This window comes from Aythya marila, assembly GCF_965140915.1.
Source record: "Aythya marila genome assembly, chromosome: Z".
NCBI lineage: Eukaryota > Metazoa > Chordata > Aves > Anseriformes > Anatidae > Aythya > Aythya marila.
This window is the reverse complement of record NC_139080.1, coordinates 5085614-5106965: the sequence shown is the minus strand read 5'-3', so window position 1 is coordinate 5106965 and position 21352 is coordinate 5085614. Positions and strand designations below refer to the sequence as shown.

Sequence of the window (21352 nt, the reverse complement as noted above, 5' to 3'; positions counted from 1 at the left end):
CAGCCCTGAAGGAATTACAAGTGTCAGGCGTTAGCCTGCATCCTGCATCCTGGAATTCCTCTGGCATGCTCCAGCTCGGTTGGCCTCTCCCAGGTGGCCATTGGCTAAGCAACAGATTTGTAAGGCAGAGCCTGAGGCTCTAGTGCTAAGTATCAGGACAACCCTACTGGTGAACCACATGGAAACAAAGAGGTGTCTGAGGTTGCAGTTTGTATAAAGGATTTGAAAGATGTTGTCCAAGGAGGACAGTGTACTTCAATATCAGAGTGAAGGTCATAACAGACTCTTCTGCATCAGTTAAATTATTGACAATAATATACTACCATGTTAAATATTAAGGATATTTAACAGTAGTCTTCAGACCTGTTCTTGATTTACAAAATCTGCCACAAGGTGGGCAGTCTACAAACCTGACAGACCTCCTTATTCATTAAGTGAAGGTTTTTTTGTGTCACAGTATGTCTTTTCCTCTCCTATCTATTTGAACCACTGTGATTCCTGATAAGGGTTTTCATCACTTAGTGGCAAGTGGATTGAAAAGTCTCTACCAGGTGAAAGAACTGATACGGTACTGACTGTTCTCAAATTTCTTGGCAGTCCCTGGAGGTCCATCCTTGTTCAGAAGTTTTATCACAACAATATTTTACAGCTTCTATAACTTAAGTCTTTCTGAATTTTATTGTTGGCGGGTATAGAGTGTTCTCACAGCCTTTCTGTGTTTTTCTTCTCATCTTTCATCTGCACCATGATAATCAACTCCGCACAGGTCGAAGAACTCTTCAAAGTACTCCTTTGAACATCTGCCTCCTTGAAGACATCCCTGCTGTATTCTCTGATAACTTGGAATTCATCCAGTTTTGCTAGATAAAGTCTTGGGTGTATTTGGTGAACACCTTATTAACTAAACAGGAGAGCAGAAATAGGTTCCTACATTTTTCATTAACATCTGGTCTGAGAACAGTGGGAGGGAAAAAGCCAGCAACGAATGATCTGCATGCACTGCTCACAAACTGGTAGCTGCTCTCCCCGATGAAACCACATATTTGAAGTACCATTTAAAATTTTCAGCAGGGAGCTATCATTCCATCATTTATGTTAGTTATGAGGCATATAAATGAGATTTTTGCTGCTATCCTTCTAAAAGACAGAGCTGAACATCCTACTTTTTCCCCAACTGTTCTCCCAAAACCAGCTGTTTTCAGTTTCTCAAGCATACATAGTTCAGGAAACTAGCAGATACCACAGAGATTTGTTCTCGTAAGTAGAAGCTTCAGTGAAGGGACAATCTGCACAGGCAGATTCTCATCTTTAGTCAGATTCTCATTAGAAACCTGATGCATATTCCAGTGAAGGATATCCATACTTCCCATGGACTTGACTGAATATTGCTTCTGCCTGCTTAATTTCCCATTCTGTGCCCTGTTCTCCATCATTTTGTTATTAAAATATGTTCCCAATCTGTCTTGCATTTTCACAACAGTAATAATTTCTCTGACCTCTTCCTTCCACTTTCCAGGCCAATGAAATTACATCATCCTGAGGAGGAGGCAAATCATCATCAATTTCTGTTGCTCTCAGTATGACCCATCTCTTAATATCCTGATCAGACTCCTATGGTGTGTGCACTTGAATCAAACATCTTGAGATTGTATTATATCTTTTTTTTCCACTGTATCTGCTGTTCCCTTTCTAGAAGGCATAAGGACACATCCAGTGTGGAGAATGTTGTAAATCCTTCTCAGGTCACTTGATTTTCATGTTTACTCATATTGTATTCTCCTCTACCACCTCTGCCTATCCTTCCCATCACTAATAATCTCTTTATTCCATCTTCTAAGGAATACTTCTAATCTTCTAATTGTCTACTATTTTGGGTTATGGCTTTTATAAGCTTTCATGGACGGAAACCTCATTTTCCTCTGTGTGACTGAAGTATATTCATCATCATGACAGCATGTGTAATTCTATGCTAGAGATGGATATGAATCAACGGTAAGTTTTTCCATTGCCTTCACAACAGCTACCCATGTAGACTGAATACCTTAAGTGTTCAAGCTTATTCATTCAGTGTCCTACTTAAAGAGACACCTGTGATTAGTCAGCAGTGTATTAGCAGAGGCAAAGTCAGTATGCAGGAACTGTCAACTTCCTATTCAGAAAGCTGTGTGACTTTGCTAAAAGTTTATTGTGAAAAAATATTACTTATTCTGCTTAGTATGAACACTGAAAATACGGGAAATTTATGAAGGGGGCAAAAGATGCAATGCACTTAGTTTGTTAAAAGCACCACAGAGTGCCTTTTACACTTCTGTGAGTGATGGAATAGAACAAATGAAATAAAACTGAAAGATACTGTGTTTATCTGAATGATGCTGAAGACGGAGAGGTCAGCTCTGGTGGTTTAGGATTGCTGGAAAAACAATGGAAGAAGCTGTGTTTGAGTCTTCATCAGGGTAGGCTGTTGGAGGGAACACAACCAGAAGAAATTTTGAATTTATTAACTCTATCCTGATTTATTAATTTCAGGGCAAGGAATCCCAAATTATCTCGTTTGCAGAATGCAATAAAAACAGAGAAATAATAAACATTTGTCCACCAAATTTCATAGATGCGAAATTGACTGCATTCCTCTTCCATTAACTACACTTAAAATATAGGGGTAAAATGATGCTGTTCTCTTTTATACAAATTAAGGTAATGAGGTATTCATATTAAGGGCTTGCTTTGATTTACCTCCCTAATATTGTTCTTTACGTGGAATTCTGTTTCAGCTTCAGCCATGAAAAATAATGTTCTTTTGAGCTTTGTTATGTAGTTGTTGAAACAGTTGTAAGACTATAAACACTGTGAAAAAATATGATGCATGACAAAGTGCAAGAATGGGAAAATCTCATTGTCACATTAATTATCTATTGACAGAAGATATACAGTAGGTGATGCAATGGCTTTGGATGTTCTTGTCTTTATTACCTCTTGGGGGAAAAGTTCAGATCATGAAATGAGTTTGGTGCTCTTGAGTGGACATTTGTCCTCATCACAAAACAACCTCATAATTCAGCACGATGTAACAAAATTGGAGAGCTCGAATTGAGGAGGCTTAGAACCAGGAGCATCAGGGAGTAATAAATCAGGCTAGAGGTGCAGGGCAATGCTGCTTGGGGTGACTTTCACAGCATCTGTGAGACAATGCCATTCCCATTACAAATCATTTTGCCAGGCAGACATCCTAAGGAGGAGCACATACTTGAAGGGACAGGTCAAGTTAAAAAGTGAGCTTAAATTGAGGCTGATCAGAAGTGTTATGAGGCACCACTCTGTCCAAATGCCATTCAATTGTCTGAGAACAGAGATTTTAATACTGTCTGTAAGAGACATTCTGTAATTTCACTTTTCCTCTACTAATTTTTAGGGATTTTCTAGAGACACAGACAAGAAGCAGTGTGCATGATACACACTCACATAAATAAGACATCCTAGGGGGATGTCTAAATATATTTGCTGTCGTAAGTATATTTAAATAAATGATGTTAATATAGTTGTCTATGCTAGACAGTTATGTTGCTAGTTTTAATTGCTAGTACAAATTCAGGCAAGTACTTGTGTAGTCCTAGAGATAACTGTAAACATTGTCAGATTTACAGGAACTGAATTGCTAGTTTTCAGTGTAATTTTTAACAGTTGATGTCATAATCTCAGTATCTCCATCTCAGATGGCTGCAGCAGGTGCCTTTGCTGTCACTACAGAGACAAGAAGGCCCAACGACAGCTATTTTGCTTCTCACAGATATCACAGTCTGGCCCACAGAGAGCGTTACATTCAATCTGGAAGAAGACATTGATACTGCTGTAGAATGTAAATTGTCACTATAAGAAACTAAACTCTGCCAATGGCCATTGTTTACTTGTTTTCCTGTCATCTGCTACAATACAGGTGGGGATCAAATGTCTAAGAAAGGATCAGGCTAAAAGACAGACAGAAACATGAATTATATAGTGGACAGAAAGGAGGAGAATTCCCTCTATTCATTCTAGCCATATGTTCATACAATTCAGCCTTAAAATATTCTTCCTTTTTTGTTTGTTTGTCTGTTTGTAAAGGCATCAGCTTGTTAATATTGCACATGATCTGACTATGTGAGGGAACACAGAATGTTCCTGTGTTTAAGTCCCAAGGCCTGTATGCAGATATAGTCCTAAGGCCTATATGCAGAACATGTGAAAGAGGAAAATTTAAGCACTGAAAAATTCCATCTTGACTTATAGCCTTTCCCAGAGGTAATTACTTCACAACTAAATTCAACTTGTGATCTGCCAAAATTGAGAAGAATTATAATTAAATGCCATATATTATATATTTGTGAGAGATGCTATAGATACATTTGCAAAGTTTTATTTTTTTAATTTAATTTTATTTGATTATATTTATTAGCTGGCTTTAATTATAAAGGAAGTAAACTGAATTATGATCCAACTGCAACACAGTCTGTCAGTGGACTACGTTATAGCTGCCACCTTCATGAGGCTGTAGGCAACACAACAAAATAAAATGATCAGTTTCCTTCTTCAGATTTTCCAGACATCGTTAGATGAGCGACTAGTCAGAGATAGAAAAGTCTTAGACACAGAGCTGCTGTTTTTTAACTCTGTCAGCTAGGCTTGACAGCTAAATACAGCCTTCTGTGATGGAATCATAATGATTAATTAGGTAAAGCAGCTGCACCCAACCTCTTGTGCAGTTATGACTTATGTTAGCCTCCTGACTAAAACCTCCATCAGCTCTGCTCAATTAACTGAGGTTAAGTATTATAGATTATTGAGGAATTGAGTGATAGTAAATCAGAATGACATTCCTATTTTAAAAATAAAAGATGGTCAGGTGTTTCAGAAACAAGATTCAACACCAAGCATTTACACCACCATTCTGCCATAATTAGGAGGTAGACTGATCATTAACAAAGGGGTTCATCATATCTGCTTTTAGCTATCAAAAAGTTAGGCCTAGACACAATTTACAATTTATGGAGAAACATAAAAGAGCTGGAAAGAGGCAGCCATTTTAGGCAGTGATTTGTCAAATGCTAACTATCCAAGTTAGATGGAACAAATCACCCTAGGAACCTCTCTGCTTATTAACTAAGGGACTCAATAACTGGGTGTCATACTCAGCTTCTATATGGCTAAGCTGAAGTGAGATAAATCCAGACCTTTCTGTCAAATAGATACTCAGATGCCTGAAGTTGCATGAGGAAAATGTAACAGAAGATCCTCAGAGGGACTCATTCTTTTTGAAGTTACTAACTTATTACCAGATATCTTTTAAAATCTGGCATGTATAGGTTAGGTATGGGGATACTGAGAATGTGGAGATTTTATGGGCTTGGTACACATAAATACATGTATAACTATGTAAACTGTGTCTGTTCTAGCAATTAGAAAATACCAAAGGAGGTTCCCAATCAAATCTGTACTGTTACATTCAAAATTATTCAAAATTATTCTTACTATGGCTTTAGATCACATCAGCTAGCACTTCCTAACCAGTTGCTGAGTAAGATGCACAACGCAGCACACTTCAGGGACCATTTCCAACAGCAGTGCATGTATGGTAACCCTGTCATAAAGGCTGACAGTTTAATAGTATGGAAAGATATCGTTCCATGACAGATTACCTTAATGTCAAATAATGGATATGTTTAATTTGCATATTAATTTGAGGCTTAATCTTAAACTGTATCTATGCCCTTTTGTAACTTTTTTGATATTTCTAGCTGACTAGAAACAGGTTACCACTAAAACTACAACTCAAAGCCAGTATTGATATAGTAAGTCCCTCAGTAGTGTGGGTGAAATAATAACCAATACTAAATGTTTTTCAATTGACTCAAAGCTTAGGCATCTGCCTGAAAAGGACCAATGAACATCCCTGAAGGTTTCTCAGGATAGTAATTTCTATGGTCTCTTACATGTGGAACAACTGCTTCATTCCCCTCTGTGCAGTGTGCAGTATTGAAACAGTCACAGATGTTCCTCTTGTTATTTATAGTCTCAAAGCCACCATCTGTTCAGTATAGCCTCCTGTTGTCTCTCCACCAATACTTAGCTCATAAACTCTTTGGGCAAGCACATCTCTGTCTTTAGGAGCTTTACCTAAAATGTCTGTGTCAATACAGGTAAAATAATAGTAGTAATTATAGTGGAGTAAATGCAGACTTCAGTTGTTGGAGGCAGGGATCAGGATATACACCTACATGCTTATATGTGCTTATGTTTCTCTAAAATAATCTTTCCAAAGATCATCTATATAGCCACATATTATCTAACTATACACATTGAAGTGATACCTTTGATGGAAAATTTCTGACAAATCAAAATAAATCACTGTTTTTTCTTGAATGGAAAAGAAAATAGAGAATCAGATTTTAAAGAACTGAAATTTTTCATAAAACCGTAACCTTTTCATACTTAACTGAGCAAAACAAATCAACTCCTTCCCCTCCTCTGTCCCCTCCTGCTTGCCCCCCCCCCCCCCCCGCCCCCCGTGCAGTTCCTCTAAAATATATTTAATTTATCCAAACTCTGAAAAATAGTCAAAGAAGAAAAGAGAAAAAATGAACATTTACTAAGGAACGCACTTTGTTTGTTTGTTTGTTTGTTTGTTTGTTTTTCCCCCTAAAAATATATTAAATAGAACAGACACAAATGACACTGACTACAAGCATAGCTTCATGGAATTCATGATCTTTATTTTTTGACAAAATGTATGCATGACTTACTTGTAAAATTTATAAATAAAGTAAATATTAAAAGAAGTTTGAAAAAAAAAAAAAAAGTAAATGAGACTATATTCTACTTCATGCTAGCTTTAAAAAGGAATATTTAAAAGACCTGTCCAGCTGATCAATAAAATGATTCACTTGGATGGTCATGGACCGTGAAAGACAGTGACTGTCCTGATGCAATTCTGTAGTATGTCAAGGGCTGAATGCTACATTGCAGACACTATGGTGGGACAGAGTTGCACTGCTCTGGGAAGTGTTTTTTGTGCATTCCTTGGTGGGCTGCATGAGTATGGCCAATCCACTGTCTGTCTGTAGGACAATGTACCTCTGCTAGCCAGTTCTGATGAGTAAGTAGAGGAGATGGAGCTATAACCCTACAACCTTCTGGACGGCTAGTGTGGGACTTGTGATATGATTGCCAACCCTTCCTGCTAAATGGAAAGAACATGGTCAGGATAGGGTTCTACAGGGTTAAAATTGTGAGCCCCCAGTGTTTCCCCTGGTCCCAGCTCACACACACAGACACACAGACTGAGCACAGTCTAACCCTAAACCTACGTGTGAATGCAAAGCTGAAGGTCAAATCCTAAAGTCCTTAAACAGTCAAAATGTCCATTGAAATGAAAGTTAATCATTCCCAGGATGAAGAAACGACCCATGCATGGACAGAGAGGAGGTAATACGTGCATCCCTTACTCTAGAAATGATAGAAGCTGTTGTGTCCTGGATGCTGGCTCAACTCCTAGCCTTTGAAGACCAGCCAGGGACCACAGGGAAAAAGCACAGTATTTTCTCCACTCAGATGTGGAGAGAGGGGATAAGTGCTAAGTGACTTGATATATAATACAGAGGAGCCACAGGGCAACCATGAATTGGGCCTTCAAGGAGCTACTTCTGCATGAGGGAAGGGAAGAAACTCCAGGACCTGGTCTGGAAGATGCTGTGTCAATGCTGCCTTTTCAAACTGTTACAGGTTATTGTGGTCAGCTCCTGAGGGGTGGCTCATGAGGAACTGCCATCAAGTTGTACTTTCTTTTTTTTTCTTCAGGGATCCTTTCAGCTTCCGCCACAGACTATCCTTCCTCTTCATCTTCTTCTCTGCCATGGGCAGTGAGGACTCTTTCCTTCGGATTTCCCTCACTAGTCCATGAAAGACATCATCAATGTAGAAGCGAAGGGCAGCAGAAGTCTCAAAAAAGGAGCAGGAGTATTCTCTGGCTAAGCTCATTCCTTCTTCAGTCGAGACCTACAAGGAAAAAAAAAAAAGGTCTATAAATATCACCTAATTCACAAAGCATGAACCAAAAGGAGGCCATAAAAGTATATCTAATCTGACTTTTTGGGTACTACTAGATTGGCATTCCTGAGGCAAATCACCAACCTTTAGTTTAACAGGAAAATTTTCTGTTATTATTACATAGATAAGATTCAAGTATGAAATGATTGGATTGAATCCATATTTGAACAGAGCATACTGACAATATTCATGTGCTTGGATATATTATTTCCCTAATTCTGACGTGCCATTTTTTCCAAGTATTTCCTCTCTTGCAGTAAACCTCTAAAGCTTGGGAGCATTAGTTCCTTTATTCTACAGACTAAAACTGATGGTCAAAAGAACTTCAGTAGAAATATGGTCCTAGAAAACGCATGTTCAGCACTCATCTAATCCTGAAGGGAATTTGACTTGAAGCTGAAAGCACATCAGTTTTTATACCTTAAGATTTTTCAGTCACAAGAAATTCTGAGCATGTTTTTAAGTGCTCTGGTCTTGACAGACCTATAATCCTATCACTTAGCTCATGCCTGAGCCATATGAAGATCCAAAATCTATTTGCTTTTCAGATCATCTTCCTTAAGTGATCTCATGTACTTACTATTCTCAGAGAACACTGAGAACAATGTATCTTTGCTTTTTGAGGAACTATAAGGGGAAGAATCTCCATGAATTTAGAAGGAATCAAGGTAGCTCTTTTTCATTTGCCTGAATTTTCATACAGGGATCTAACTCCTAAAATTTCCATACTAGCTACCTCTTGGCCCACCAGCCTGCTAATTCCCAAGGAAAGGTTCATGGCATGCTAATTACTGGTCTAATTGTGTGGTCTGATTGTGCAGTCTAGAATACAGTCTAAATGCTTACCACAAGGAGTGATGAATGCCTACCACCTACCTATATTTTGCACTTTTGGAGACTTACATGTATACAGTAATGTGTAACAAGTCTTCAGCAAAATAAGGAATAAACCCTATTAGCTAGCTAAATTTTAGGCTAGCTTACCAGACGATAGAATATCCTTTCTTTTCAGTATTCAAACATAAAACTAATGATGAAATGTACAGAGCATATTCAAGTTTTAGGTGAGAAAATCTACGCTTTGTTTTTATTTGTGTTTAGATAACATGATTTATTCAAGTAACTTTCCAACCATCTGGATAAAAAAAAAAAAAAAAAAAAAAAAAAAAGTTGTTTAACTAGTTTGAGACAGCCTTGTGAAAGGGTACATCCTAGGTTATGAAAAATTATCAGTTGCTACTGTCTACCACAGGACTAATCTAGTTTTATTTCTTATTTCTACCTTTATGCTCCCAAAGTGTCATTTATATTTATTAGGGAAATAAACCCTTATGCTTCAAGATACAAACAAACTCTCTCATACCTACCATGAGGAGAATGTCCTTTTATGATCAGCTTATGACACTACCTTATTGCATTTTGTATATTTATCTGTAAATCTGGACACAGTGAGAAACAGGTTTTTGCATGAAACAAAACACTAGTTCATTTCAACCTGGAAGAAATCTGCACCTAGCATATTCCTATATAACACAGACCACAGAATTTCTGCTCATCACCTTTGCATCAAGTCACAGACTTTGTCATATCAGTAAGGTCATACATCTATGTTACAGATTTAATCTTAATTTAATTAAGAATATTGTAAGGCTAAGCAGGGAGGTTGTATGCCAACCTGAATAATACTCACTGACACAATGAAAGATTGTTATCGTTTTCCAACTGCTATAATTGCCAACCTTTAGCAAAAGGAGTTGGTAGCAATATGGTCCTTGTTTTTCTCTGGGCAGCTGTGTAAGCAAAATGTGTGATTCAATACGGGCACCACTGAGAAACTGACTGTCTGGATAGGAGACTTATCTTGGTCTATTTTGGACTTTTTAATATATTTTTTTTTCTCTTGTTATGCCTTGCTGGAGCTGAAGGAGGATTTATTTATTTTATTTTATGTTATTTTATTTTATGTTATTTTATTTTATTTTATTTTATTTTATTTTATTTTATTTTATTTTGAGGCACTGCAGATCTAAGCAAACCATTACACAGAGCTGTAGTTTCAGTGAACATTTTATACATTCATTACTGAAAAGGAAAAATAAAAAATAATAATTTTAGAAAAGCTTATAAATAGAAACATTCGTATGATAAAAGCATAGTAAGGTTGTACATATAATTACGGTACAAGCACAGCACTACTCAAGTATCAGAAATTGCCTTTTCTTTTGCTCCATGATTTTCCAGTCTTTGCCCATCTAATTCCTCTTTCTTTCCATGTTTGTCTTTTCTAGGATCAAAATATATGTTTTCTCCCACCTGCAAGGAAGAAACATTGTGGGGAAGACATGATATGGTCTGTAATGAAACAAGTCTACTATAAGCTGTGAGAACTGGAGAATACTCAGGAGAAATAAAATGTGCAGAAAAACTTCTTCCCATCCTCTCTGTGGCTGGAGGCTTGTAACATTGCTGAATTTCACTGCATTTCTCTAAAAAGCAACAAAAGTTTGGTTTTGGACTCACAGTTGCCTGCCAAATTATGGAGACAACATTAAAGATATTAATGGAAATAGTTAATTTCAAAGCATAGTATTTGTCCTAAATCTTGCCCTCAGGAACTGATTAACTACTTTGATGAAATTTTATGAAGTAATTCAGCACGAGGAAGACACCTGGCACAAATAAGTTCAGGAAATTTAGTCAAAGTTGTTCAGCTTCAAGGCTGAAAACAGGCTTCTTAGAAATCTAATGCTGTCATAATTACCACTACCGCTTCCAGCACCAGTGAAAATATAGCTATACTAATTTAATTAATCTGTTTTCTGGAAAACAAAACAAACCAACCAACCAAACAAACAAACAAACAAAAACACTACAAATGCAGACAGGTGTTTAGAGGAAAAATACACATTCATCTTTCTGTTTGTAATTTGGTCCAGAGGCTAGCCACCTATAGAATAAAAAATAAGGGATAAAGCTCTTGATGAGGTCACCTAATTCCAGGGATTTACCTTGTTCCCATCTTATTGCCAGAAGATAAACTATATCATAGAAATCCAGCCCAGATCTACACAGTTCAGGGACTTGTTGACAAATTGCAGCTTGTGCAAGTCTGTATCACCAGACGATGTGATCTGTCAGCGTGACATGATCAGACGGGTCAGGGAGTGAGGTCATTCTATTGAACATATATCTGGGAAGCAAAGCTTTATATCTCATTTTTTAGAGTAACACTCTGTGATTGAATCTGGCATTGTTTCTCAAAGTATAATTCTGGTTATATCGATTCCAGTTTAGCTTGTTCCTTTGCTGGTAAACTGAAGAAGGGAATGAAGGGGGAAGGCTGGTGTAGTGAAGATAATGAAAGATGAAGATTTCAGAGCTCACAAAAGCTTCCTGAATCCAAACTTCATTAAAAAAAAAATAAAAAAATGAATCTGGTGTGGTGTGTGGATCAGGAGTTAGAGAGGCATGACATGAAGCTTGCTGTGTAACTGAAAAGCAAGATCCCCCAGGACAAGTCGATGAAATGGGCACTGGGGCCTCACAGATGCACGTGAACATGGGAAAACAGTCTTTTCATGCTCTCCCTGAAAAGTACATGGTTCTAAGCATCCAGTTGGGTACATGTGGTTTGAGAGGGAAGATAAAGCTGTTGTAGCAGCATTTGAACTGTGGATAGCACAGAGGACTGTAGGCTAACTGGGGAGTTTTTCATCTCTGGATGGCTCAGGGCAGTTGGAACACAGCACAGCTTCATCCAGATAAGAAGTATTCACTGGCTACAAACAGCATTTTATAGCATTAAGATTCTGTTTGTGGCTTTTGCAAACCTCCCCTGGAAAATTACAAGTGAGATTAAATGCAGTGCTGACAGCCTGTGAAAGCCATGATGGATGAGCTGCCATCTTTAAGATAGCCTGCTTCCCACTAAGGTCAACTCCTGCACAACCAAAAGGAGAGCACAAAGCCACAGGAGCTGGAAGGTGGGTGGAGAGGCACCTGCAGTCACAGGCCCCCATATGCAGAACATAAAAATATCTGGATCTGAGGAGGAAAGAGCCAAAACTAAACAGATCAATAGTCTACTTCTGCCCTTGGGCTGTCATTAGCTGGAAAATTTACCTCTGAATCAGCCTGTTTTGTGTTTAGCTCTGTCTCTCCTTTGGTCAACACAGCAAAGAAGCATCTCAAGGTAGATTCTTTGACCAAGATTGTATTATTAGCAGAATCAACAGTATCAGCTTGGGTGAGCCAGTGGTGGTCTTCATGCAGGTAAGCAATGTGTTTCCACTTGAGCATCTCATCCCTGAAACAGCATCTTCTGCTTGAGATGGCTTTTGCAGATTCCCCCTGTGACTGGCAGCTCCTGGTTGCCATGGAGAGCTCTGCAGGTGAAATGCCATGGGCTGCAAGGATTCTCCTAAATTTTCATTAGGCTTCCACCCTGGCAGCCCTCATCAACTTTGCAATGGGAAACAGAGTGGTAATTATAGACCAAAAAACTTTGTTCTAAGAGTGCTTTTTCCTGGAGACATGCAGTCTTGATCACAAATCAGAGACAGAAGAGGACACATGTTGGTGAATATGGTGTTCATCTAAGTCCCACTGAGACTAATAGAAAGAACTCCAGTGGTTTTTGATCAAGCATGGACAGTATTTTTGACAGACAATTACTTATGTGAGTGATAAACAAAAGCTAACAGGTTAGAAACACAGGTAGGGAAGCAGCATCCTGAGCAAACTTGTTTGTACCATAGCAAGTTAAGAGGGAGGTAAGAAGGCAGGCGTGCTCTGAATGATGTCTAGGAAAGATCGATGTTATCTCTGGGTGTCTCAGCCTTATGGGGATTTCTTTATTTCCCAACACACCCTGTTCCAAACACCAAGCAACCACATGGCAGGTTGTGTATCAGTACTTGGATATCCATTTGGTAAGAGGAAGACAATCTACAAGAATCCATAGATATATTCACATCCCTTCCCAATATTATCTATTCCCTCAGCATATTAGAACAACCTAAATAAACTTTTGGTATGGATATAAGCCTATAACATGCCATGGAAAAAGGAACTAAAGAAATCAAAGGTCTTGCCAATATCCTGGGTCTGCAGTAAGCAGATTTGCGAAAGGAAAAATAATCTCTTGGGTCTAGGAAGTGAGAGAATGCTACTCCAGACAATAAAAAGTGAAAAATGGGTTCTGCTTATCTTGCATGAATGATAATTTTATCGATCCCAGCTCTGACCACTGAGCTTGTGCTGAAGACACTCCTACAAAGCAGCTGTGAGATTTCTTTTTAATGATCAGCAACAACCAGGACTGCTTAATTTTCACCAGTCTCAATTCATCAACGTGGTTAAGGTACCAGGAAAAAACAGGTGGTCCCTGGATACCCAGCACAGATGAACATCAGGGACCTACCCAGTATTCTGGGCAGGGACAAACTCTAGGTTTTGCTAGATAGGACTGGATCCAAAACAGGTTGAAATGAGCATTCCTGTGTTGCCACCACCCTTTCCTAAAGAACAAGTGCTTTCACTGTAAGCATTTCCTTCCTGTTTTAAAAAGCAAGCAGTCCAATCCAGTAGCCCACAAGCAGGTCTATTATACCTTTGCCATTTATTTTTTTAAACTGACAAGAGTTGTATCAACAACCATGGTGGCAGTGACTTTCCATGGGATGGTTTACAGATCTTTCCATGTGTGAAATGCTATTGTTCAGGTCAAAGCTCAAATACTTAGGTATTACAACAGTGGCTTTGGTTTGAAAACCTGAGCAGTGCCAGAAGGAACAGAAAAATCAATCTTTCTGTCTTTTTAAGACAAGAATTACTGTTGTTATTTGTTCACATAATATATATATATATTCACCTAATATACACATAATATATTCACATAATATATATATATATATTTAATAAGAAAAAAAGTGATTCAAATCCTTTTATCCTTCTCCTCTTTCTTCAGATATTTACATTTATAAACTGCCTATCAGAGTCTTGCCACTGAACAGTGACATCCCTGAAATAAGGAGAAAACAACAAGATCAAATGGAAATCAATTCAGGATGAAAAAAACGTTGGAGACTAGGTTTTGTGAGTAACCAGTTATTTCCTGTTTGTGACCAGACATTCAATGTGACCATGTGTCAGGTCTAAATAAATGTACAGTAAATGCAAAAGTAAAACAATAAAATACCTGGTGTTAAATATTCCAGTTTTCATCTCCCTCAACCCAAACATTCTGTGTTGTTTCAGGATTTTAAACTGAACTGAAATGTGAATTGTTGCTTAAAAATGTAACATTGAAACTTTTCCAACTGCTAAGATAAAAATTAAACATTTTAGCTTTTATGTATGATCACATTTGCAAATATATACACTGCAGTTATTGATTTGATTTGCCCAACACTCCACAACTAGTTTCAGCTGACATAAACCAGCATTTTTCACTCAGAAGATATGTGCACCTGAGTTTTTTCCTCAGTCCCCAGGGAACAGACACCTCTTTTCAGCAGCCTGAGCAGTAAATAACAACACACTGTAGAAACCTGAGAGGAAAAATTGATGTCTACACCATTACTCTTAAATCCATTTGGAAATCTTCATAAGTAATTAGTTGGACAAACCTCACTCTGACTTCATGGCAGGCAATTCTGCAGGCTAAGCTTTGCTGGCTTTCTAGATTACAAGGCTAGATGAGATAAAACTACCATACAATTCATCATTATTTTGAGGATATTGAAATTTGTTCAGTTTGGTCTTATGTGTCTCATAAATTTGCCACATTTTTCTTTCTACCTCACTACTCTGATACTCTTTACTGTTTTCAGAATTACTGCTGTTCAAATGGCCAAGAGGGTAGATCTCTTTAGTAGACTGTGGCCAAGGAAAAGGTGTGGTCTTGTTGACTGAATTTATGCCCTGATGGACAGGATGTCATGGAAATATACTGTGGCACAATACTAAGACATCTCGTGACCTCATCTGTTCCCACCTCTGAAAAAAACTTCCATTATAGATGTTCACATATTCTTTCCCTTCCCCTTTTAGACCAGTCTTTGCATCTGGAGAGGAAGGAAAACATGGCTTTAGCAGTGCAGAAAATAATAGATTGTCTGTGGCTTCTGTTGTAAGCTTTGGGGCTTATTTTTAGGGGATGGAAGATGGAGAACATGGGATCGTGAAACTAAGTTTGCATGTTTTTACAGAAAACTTTAAAATAGTCTCAAAGAAAAACAAAATTCTAGACAAAACAGGACACACCCATCTGTCGCAAATCACCAACTTTCCACCTAGTTGGTTACTAAATTGGAATATGAAACACAACCCTTAGTTCACCGTTCTGAACCAGGAAGAATCATACACTTATTTGATCCAAATGAAACACAAATTGTTGAGGGCTATTTACCACTCTTAGATTAGACAGACATTTTCTCTGACCTGCTAAGATCACTGCTATGAGCTTATATGAAATCTCTTATGCTATTAGTAGCTATTTCATTAAATGCATCACTCTTAGACTTTTTCATATGAAAAATTTCCAGATCAAATTCTAATTCAAACTTGCACAATTTTTTAAGGTTTTTATCACTTGCTTTGTGAAGAAGATTATTACCCAGCACTGATTTCTGTCCATTCTTTCTCCCCCTTTTGTAGAGATTAGTTTTTATATTATTATTATTATTACTATTATTATTATTATTGTTATCATCATCATCATCATTGGATGTAAAGTGGAAGTTATGCCTCCAAGTAATTTGCCATCCTGTTTTGGTTAAATGTTGCCTTGAGTAAAGAGAAATATTCTTCATGAAGTTGCCTAGTCATGAAGCAAGCAAAACACATGAGGCTCCTAGGTCTGTGGTTCACACCTTTTGCTAATTTTACCTCACTATTTCACAGATTTAATGCAAAATGATTAAACCATCCCCTCATTTCATGTAAAAATCACTACAGAACTAGGATGCTGTCTGCAGGTTAGACTCTGAAGTTGTTCTTCACAAAGACAGACTGTAATTTTTTGCCTTTATCTTGTCAAAAGCAAGACTGATGAGTGAGTTAAGGCATCTTTATACCAGGAAATGTTTCTAGAAAGATGGCCTCGGGATCTGACTGAATTGGATACTCAAAGCCACATGATCTTGCATCAGTCAGCAATAGCTCTGGGTCTAATTTGAAGAGAATCTGGAAGTGTTAAATCCTCAGCATCAGTCTTCAAGATGAACAAGTATGGGTCAATTGCTCAAAGCATTTTTCAGAGATATGACAATTTTCTAAATTGTCCATCATCTTTAAAGGTACTCTGATTGCAATGCTCAGTTGAAGGCAGATGGTTACAAGATGGTTGCAAAAAGAGGATGTTTTTACATCATTTCAGCTCAGGACATTCATGAGACTTTTTTTTTTTTTCCCCCTGGGGAGAAAATCAAGGAAACAATTGCATTTCTAAGTTCAGGAAAATTTTCATGTACTTTAAATAACAACAAAACATTCCTAAACATTTTCAATTGTCATCTGCTAACAACAGATGGTTACTCCCCCAAAAAATAATAAACAAAAAAAAAGCTAAAAGAAGCTGAAAATGTTGCTTAATTGTACTTTTTAGACATTAAAAAAAAAAAAAAAAAAAAAAAAAAAAGTTAGTAGTATTGAATTCTTATTTCAACACTGAAAGTGATTTCTATTGTTTTGAGAACACAAGTTAACCACAATCTCAGTACAGACAGCCCACATCTGTATGTGTCTATATGCTGGTGTAGGCCATTGTCATTTATGTGTTAGAAATTCAAATTTTACTAGTCATTTGAATTCAATTCTTCATTAGGACTCGGGTACTAAGCAGACTGAGTAAATCTCCATAAAACCTAGTAATCTATGAAAACCTTTCAGTCATTATAATTTGAAAATGCTTGCAGGCAGACAGTGAACACCATGCTGTTCCCAGCAGTGAGAAGAAAATCTCTTTCCACCTCCATGCAATTGTCACTTCTTGTGATTTGATGATTCTATCCAGGCTACTGAAGTCGGTATTCCACTATAAGGAAGCAGAGAGGCTTTTTAATATATTTACAGAGATTTGGACTGCAACATTATTTATTTATTTATTTGTTTGTTTCTGAAGCCATTTGATGCAAGCCTCACAAATGTATAGGGTATCCTATACATGGATATGTATATGCTTTATGGACAACCTACAGAACAATGTTCTCTTTTTTGACCTATTATGTGGGTTGATTTTCAAAGAAAAGATGCTTGATACAATAAGAGGGGGACGTTATATCAGGAAATGGGAATGATCTTTTATTGTTTAAGTTTCCTGCAACTTGTAATTAATTTGAAGGGTTTAGCAATTTTGAAATTTATTGAGAAGGTTTGTCAGATTAACTCATTAAGGAGGCTACTTGCACAGTATCTTTATTAAACTAATGACATTGATCTTCCCCATGTCAATATTAGTTCAGCCAAAATATTACACTTTTGCAGAATACATGTATGAATTGACTGAAAAAGAATTCACTGAAGCTTCACTGGAGTGTTCCTTTTCATCTCCTTTCTTATGTGCTGAAAGGAGCTCATGTGTGAGCAAAAGGTCTTTTCTTGGTTACTTGGTTACTGAAAGAGCCTTAAAGTAGGAATGACAGCTGTATAAGGAGCATTCACTTTCCTCCATCTTGTGATATGATCTGCCAGTGTGCAGATACTGCAGAATAAAATACTCAGTCTGAAGAACTGCAATAGGGCAACAATGAGAAATGAATGTGCTGAGGGTGGAAAATTAAAAATCTTAAATGGCCAGTGGGTAGGAAGAGCTGCAAGAATGCATTTAGCTAATTAGACATAACAAGCTTTCCTACTGCCTGCTAACCTAACTCAAATTACCTCACTTTTGCTTCAGGCTAAGAACATGCACTTGGATAGTTTCCGTGGTAACTTGTTCGTGCATCTTGTGCTGTTGGCAACCTCATCAGGCAGTTTCTCTGGATAACTCTTATGTGTTTTCTGCCTCTGGGTTTTGAATTTTACTCAGACGACCAAGCACCTTAAAGCAGAGTAAGAGCTAACAGCTGGCAGAATCTTAGTTTTGTTGAATAGAGCCTCAAACATCCTTGAATACATTCTTGAGACATCTTTGAGTCTTTACTGATAGAAACCTAAGAAATGATTATGCTCTACAATCAATCAATAACTTTATTATTATTATTTATTTATTTATTTATTTTTCTCCTAGAATCTTAATTTTTGACTGAGAAGACAATTTGGTCATTTGGGATGCTAGCCCAAGTAGTTCATGTTTATTGCCACGGAGGAAAATAAATAGTGAAGGGGCAAGAAGAGAGAAACAGAGGAGTCAAGATAGAAGGAATGTAGAGGGAAGGAAGACATTATCTTTATTATGTTAGCTGCAGGCGTAAAATAAGAAAACGGACTCTTAACAAACAGAATGGCTGAAACTCCTTGCTAGAAGCATCTGTTTAACCTTCCCTATACATGATGTATGCATACAATTACGCAGATACTCTTTTGATGTATAAAAGAAGCTGTACTGATATGCCCTGGGAGCCCAAATTGTAATTGTAATTGAATTGTAATATTTTATTTATTAATTGTAATTTTATTTTATTTTAAAATTGTAATTTTATTTTATTTATTAATTGTAATATTTAATTGCCAAATTGTAATTGTAATTGTAATAGACTCATATTCTTATCAAATACAATAGACTTTTTAGTCCTCCGTTGAAAAATCTGTAGCATAGTTTACGTAGAGGCATGTGTGAACGTGCATCTATAGGCATAAACATGTACAAATGTATTTGTTTACAAATGTGGCTGTGGTCAGACCAAGCCTCTCTAATATAGCTGGCAGACAAGGTTGGCCTTACAGCAAAACCTGGATGTGGATGCTGACAAAACACTGCTCTGAAGAGTCCCTTTGGTACCAAGAGGCATTCAGCGTTAGCTCCTCTGTAGATGATAGCTATTTTCTGACATTTATTTCCTGTGTTTCGGGCAGCTAGCTAGTTCAAACCTGTAGTCTGTCCAGACTCTGGAAAAGGCACTGAAAAGATGAAGAGACAATGTGTGCAGTGTGGGTGCCACAAGCCAGGCCTCCCTGCTGCCTCTTCTAAATTTTTTTTTCCAGAAACTATGAGAGATAAAGTGGTGGGTTGTAACATGGAGTACAATAAGCCAGGTGAACTGCTGCTTCTGTGTTCTCCAAGGCAGAAAAGATTGAAAATGAAGGACAGGAAACATGGAAACATAGAACAGATAATTTAAGATAAATACATAAATAATTCTATGGGTGGAAAGAGTTTTTGATGAAATATTAACAGTGCTTTATCACTGATAATCATGGTGGCTGGTAGGTAAATCTGAAACTGGTGTAGATCACCAAGCAAAACCATTGTTCAGGCCACAGAAAGGACACGTGACATCTTCCCCCAGCCACACAGGTATAGACAGGTATAGCAGTGACAAATACATACCATATTTCATTTGATTTCTCTCAGGAAGCTTGCTTATAATTAACTTTTTTTTTTTTTTTTTTTTTTTTTTTTTTTTTTCCTCCTTTATATACATAAATAAGCCTAGTTTTGGGAAAATAAAATTGCTGATACTAAAAAAAAAGCTGTTGAAAAACAAGTGCTCGTAGCCTTAACAGTTGCTGTCACTAGCAATTCAGGACATGTTATCACCCCATTATTTTTTTAACCTTAGAAATAAAATGAGTGTTATTAAATAGTTTAGAAAACAACTGCCTGTGGTAAAGTTTTGTTACGCTCAATGGAAGGAATATTAATAGGAGGATAGTTATGATATCTTTGAGCCAAGTTGGGCAGAAAAAGAACATTGATCACATTTAGAACCCTAGAATATCCTGAGTTGGAAGGAACCTGTGAGGATCAGCGAGCCCAACGCCACATAAAGGTCTACATAAAAAATACACCATATATCTGAAAGTGTTGTCCAAACACTTCTTGAACTCCTGCAGGCTCGGTGTCATGACCACCTCCTTGTGGAGCCTGTTCTAGTGACTGACCACTGTCTTGGTGAAGAGCCTTTCCCTAACACCCATAGTGACCTTCTCCTTGTCACAGCTCCATGACCACCTTCAGGTACTTCGGAGAGAAAAGACCATTACTATGGCTGACACCAATTCAACCTGGAAGCAAATACATTCTGCTTAAAGTTATATTGAAATCAGAAAATCATAGCATAATTTAAGTTAGAAGAGATCTCTGTCCAAAGAGAATCTCTGGTCCAAACTCCTGCTCATTGTGGGTCGACAGATTATTCAGGGCACTGAGCAATTATGTTGAGTCATATTTTTAGTACCATCAAAGAAGGAAATCTGACAGTCTCTTTGACTCTTGTTGCACTATTTAACCATTTGCAGGGTGAAACAAACCTCCTCATATGACTCATCAGATTTTTATTATTATTATTATTTTTGTCCTGCAACTTACGTCATTTATTCTCATCCTTTCACTGTGCACCTCTGAGAAAAATCTGGCTTTGTCTTCAATATACCTATTATTAGGTGGATGAAGACAGCAAGACGGTTCCCCTTTGGTTCATCAGGCTGAGCACATCCACCAACTCAGATCTCTTAGCCTCTGCTGTTACTTTTTCTGCTCCATCCCCAAGTCTGTCTTGGGAGACCTTTGCTGAACTCACTCCAGTACATCAAGATATTTCTTCTTTGAGGTACTCCAGAAGCATTCCTAGAACTGCTGAATAAAGAGGAAGGACCACTTCCTCGAACCTACTGTCTACACTCGTATTCACACAACCCAGGATGCACCTTGCCCTCTTCACTGCAATGGCACATTACTGGGTCATGGTCAACTCATTCTTCACCAGGACTTCCATGTCTGCTCCTGCAAAGCTTTCTCCCCAGTAGTGCCCAAATGGTACTGCTGCATGATGTTGTCTATCCCAGGTGCAGCACAACATTTGCTTTTGTTTGATTTCATGAGGTTCTTGTCAGACTATTTCTTCATCCTTGCCATGTCCCTTCCATGTACACCTGACTTGTCAACATTTCAGTATTATTCACAGACTTGATGAGGGTACCTTTTGTCCCAGCATTTAATTGTTAACAAAGATACAAAGATACAAAGAATTGCCTCAGCATCAGCCTCTGAGGAATGTTACTAGAAATTTGCTGTCTGATGGACTTTGTACTGCTCATCCCAACCCCTTAAGCCTGGTAGTCCAACCAAGTCTCCATTCACTTTGTAGTCCACCTATCTAAACCATACTTTTCC

At 37.6% G+C, this 21352-nt stretch overlaps 1 protein-coding gene across 1 annotated transcript in view; it reads right to left on the bottom strand.

Annotated features, from left to right (window-relative positions):
* Positions 1-7797: 7797 nt before the first annotated feature.
* RIT2 (Ras like without CAAX 2) overlaps positions 7798-21352 on the bottom strand; it is a gene marked incomplete at its 3' end in the record, with an annotated part of 202377 nt that continues 188822 nt past the window's right edge. The window contains exon 5 of the mRNA XM_082782828.1: positions 7798-8025. Within this exon, the coding sequence (XP_082638954.1) occupies positions 7798-8025 (228 nt within the window). The remainder of the gene's footprint in view (positions 8026-21352) is intronic.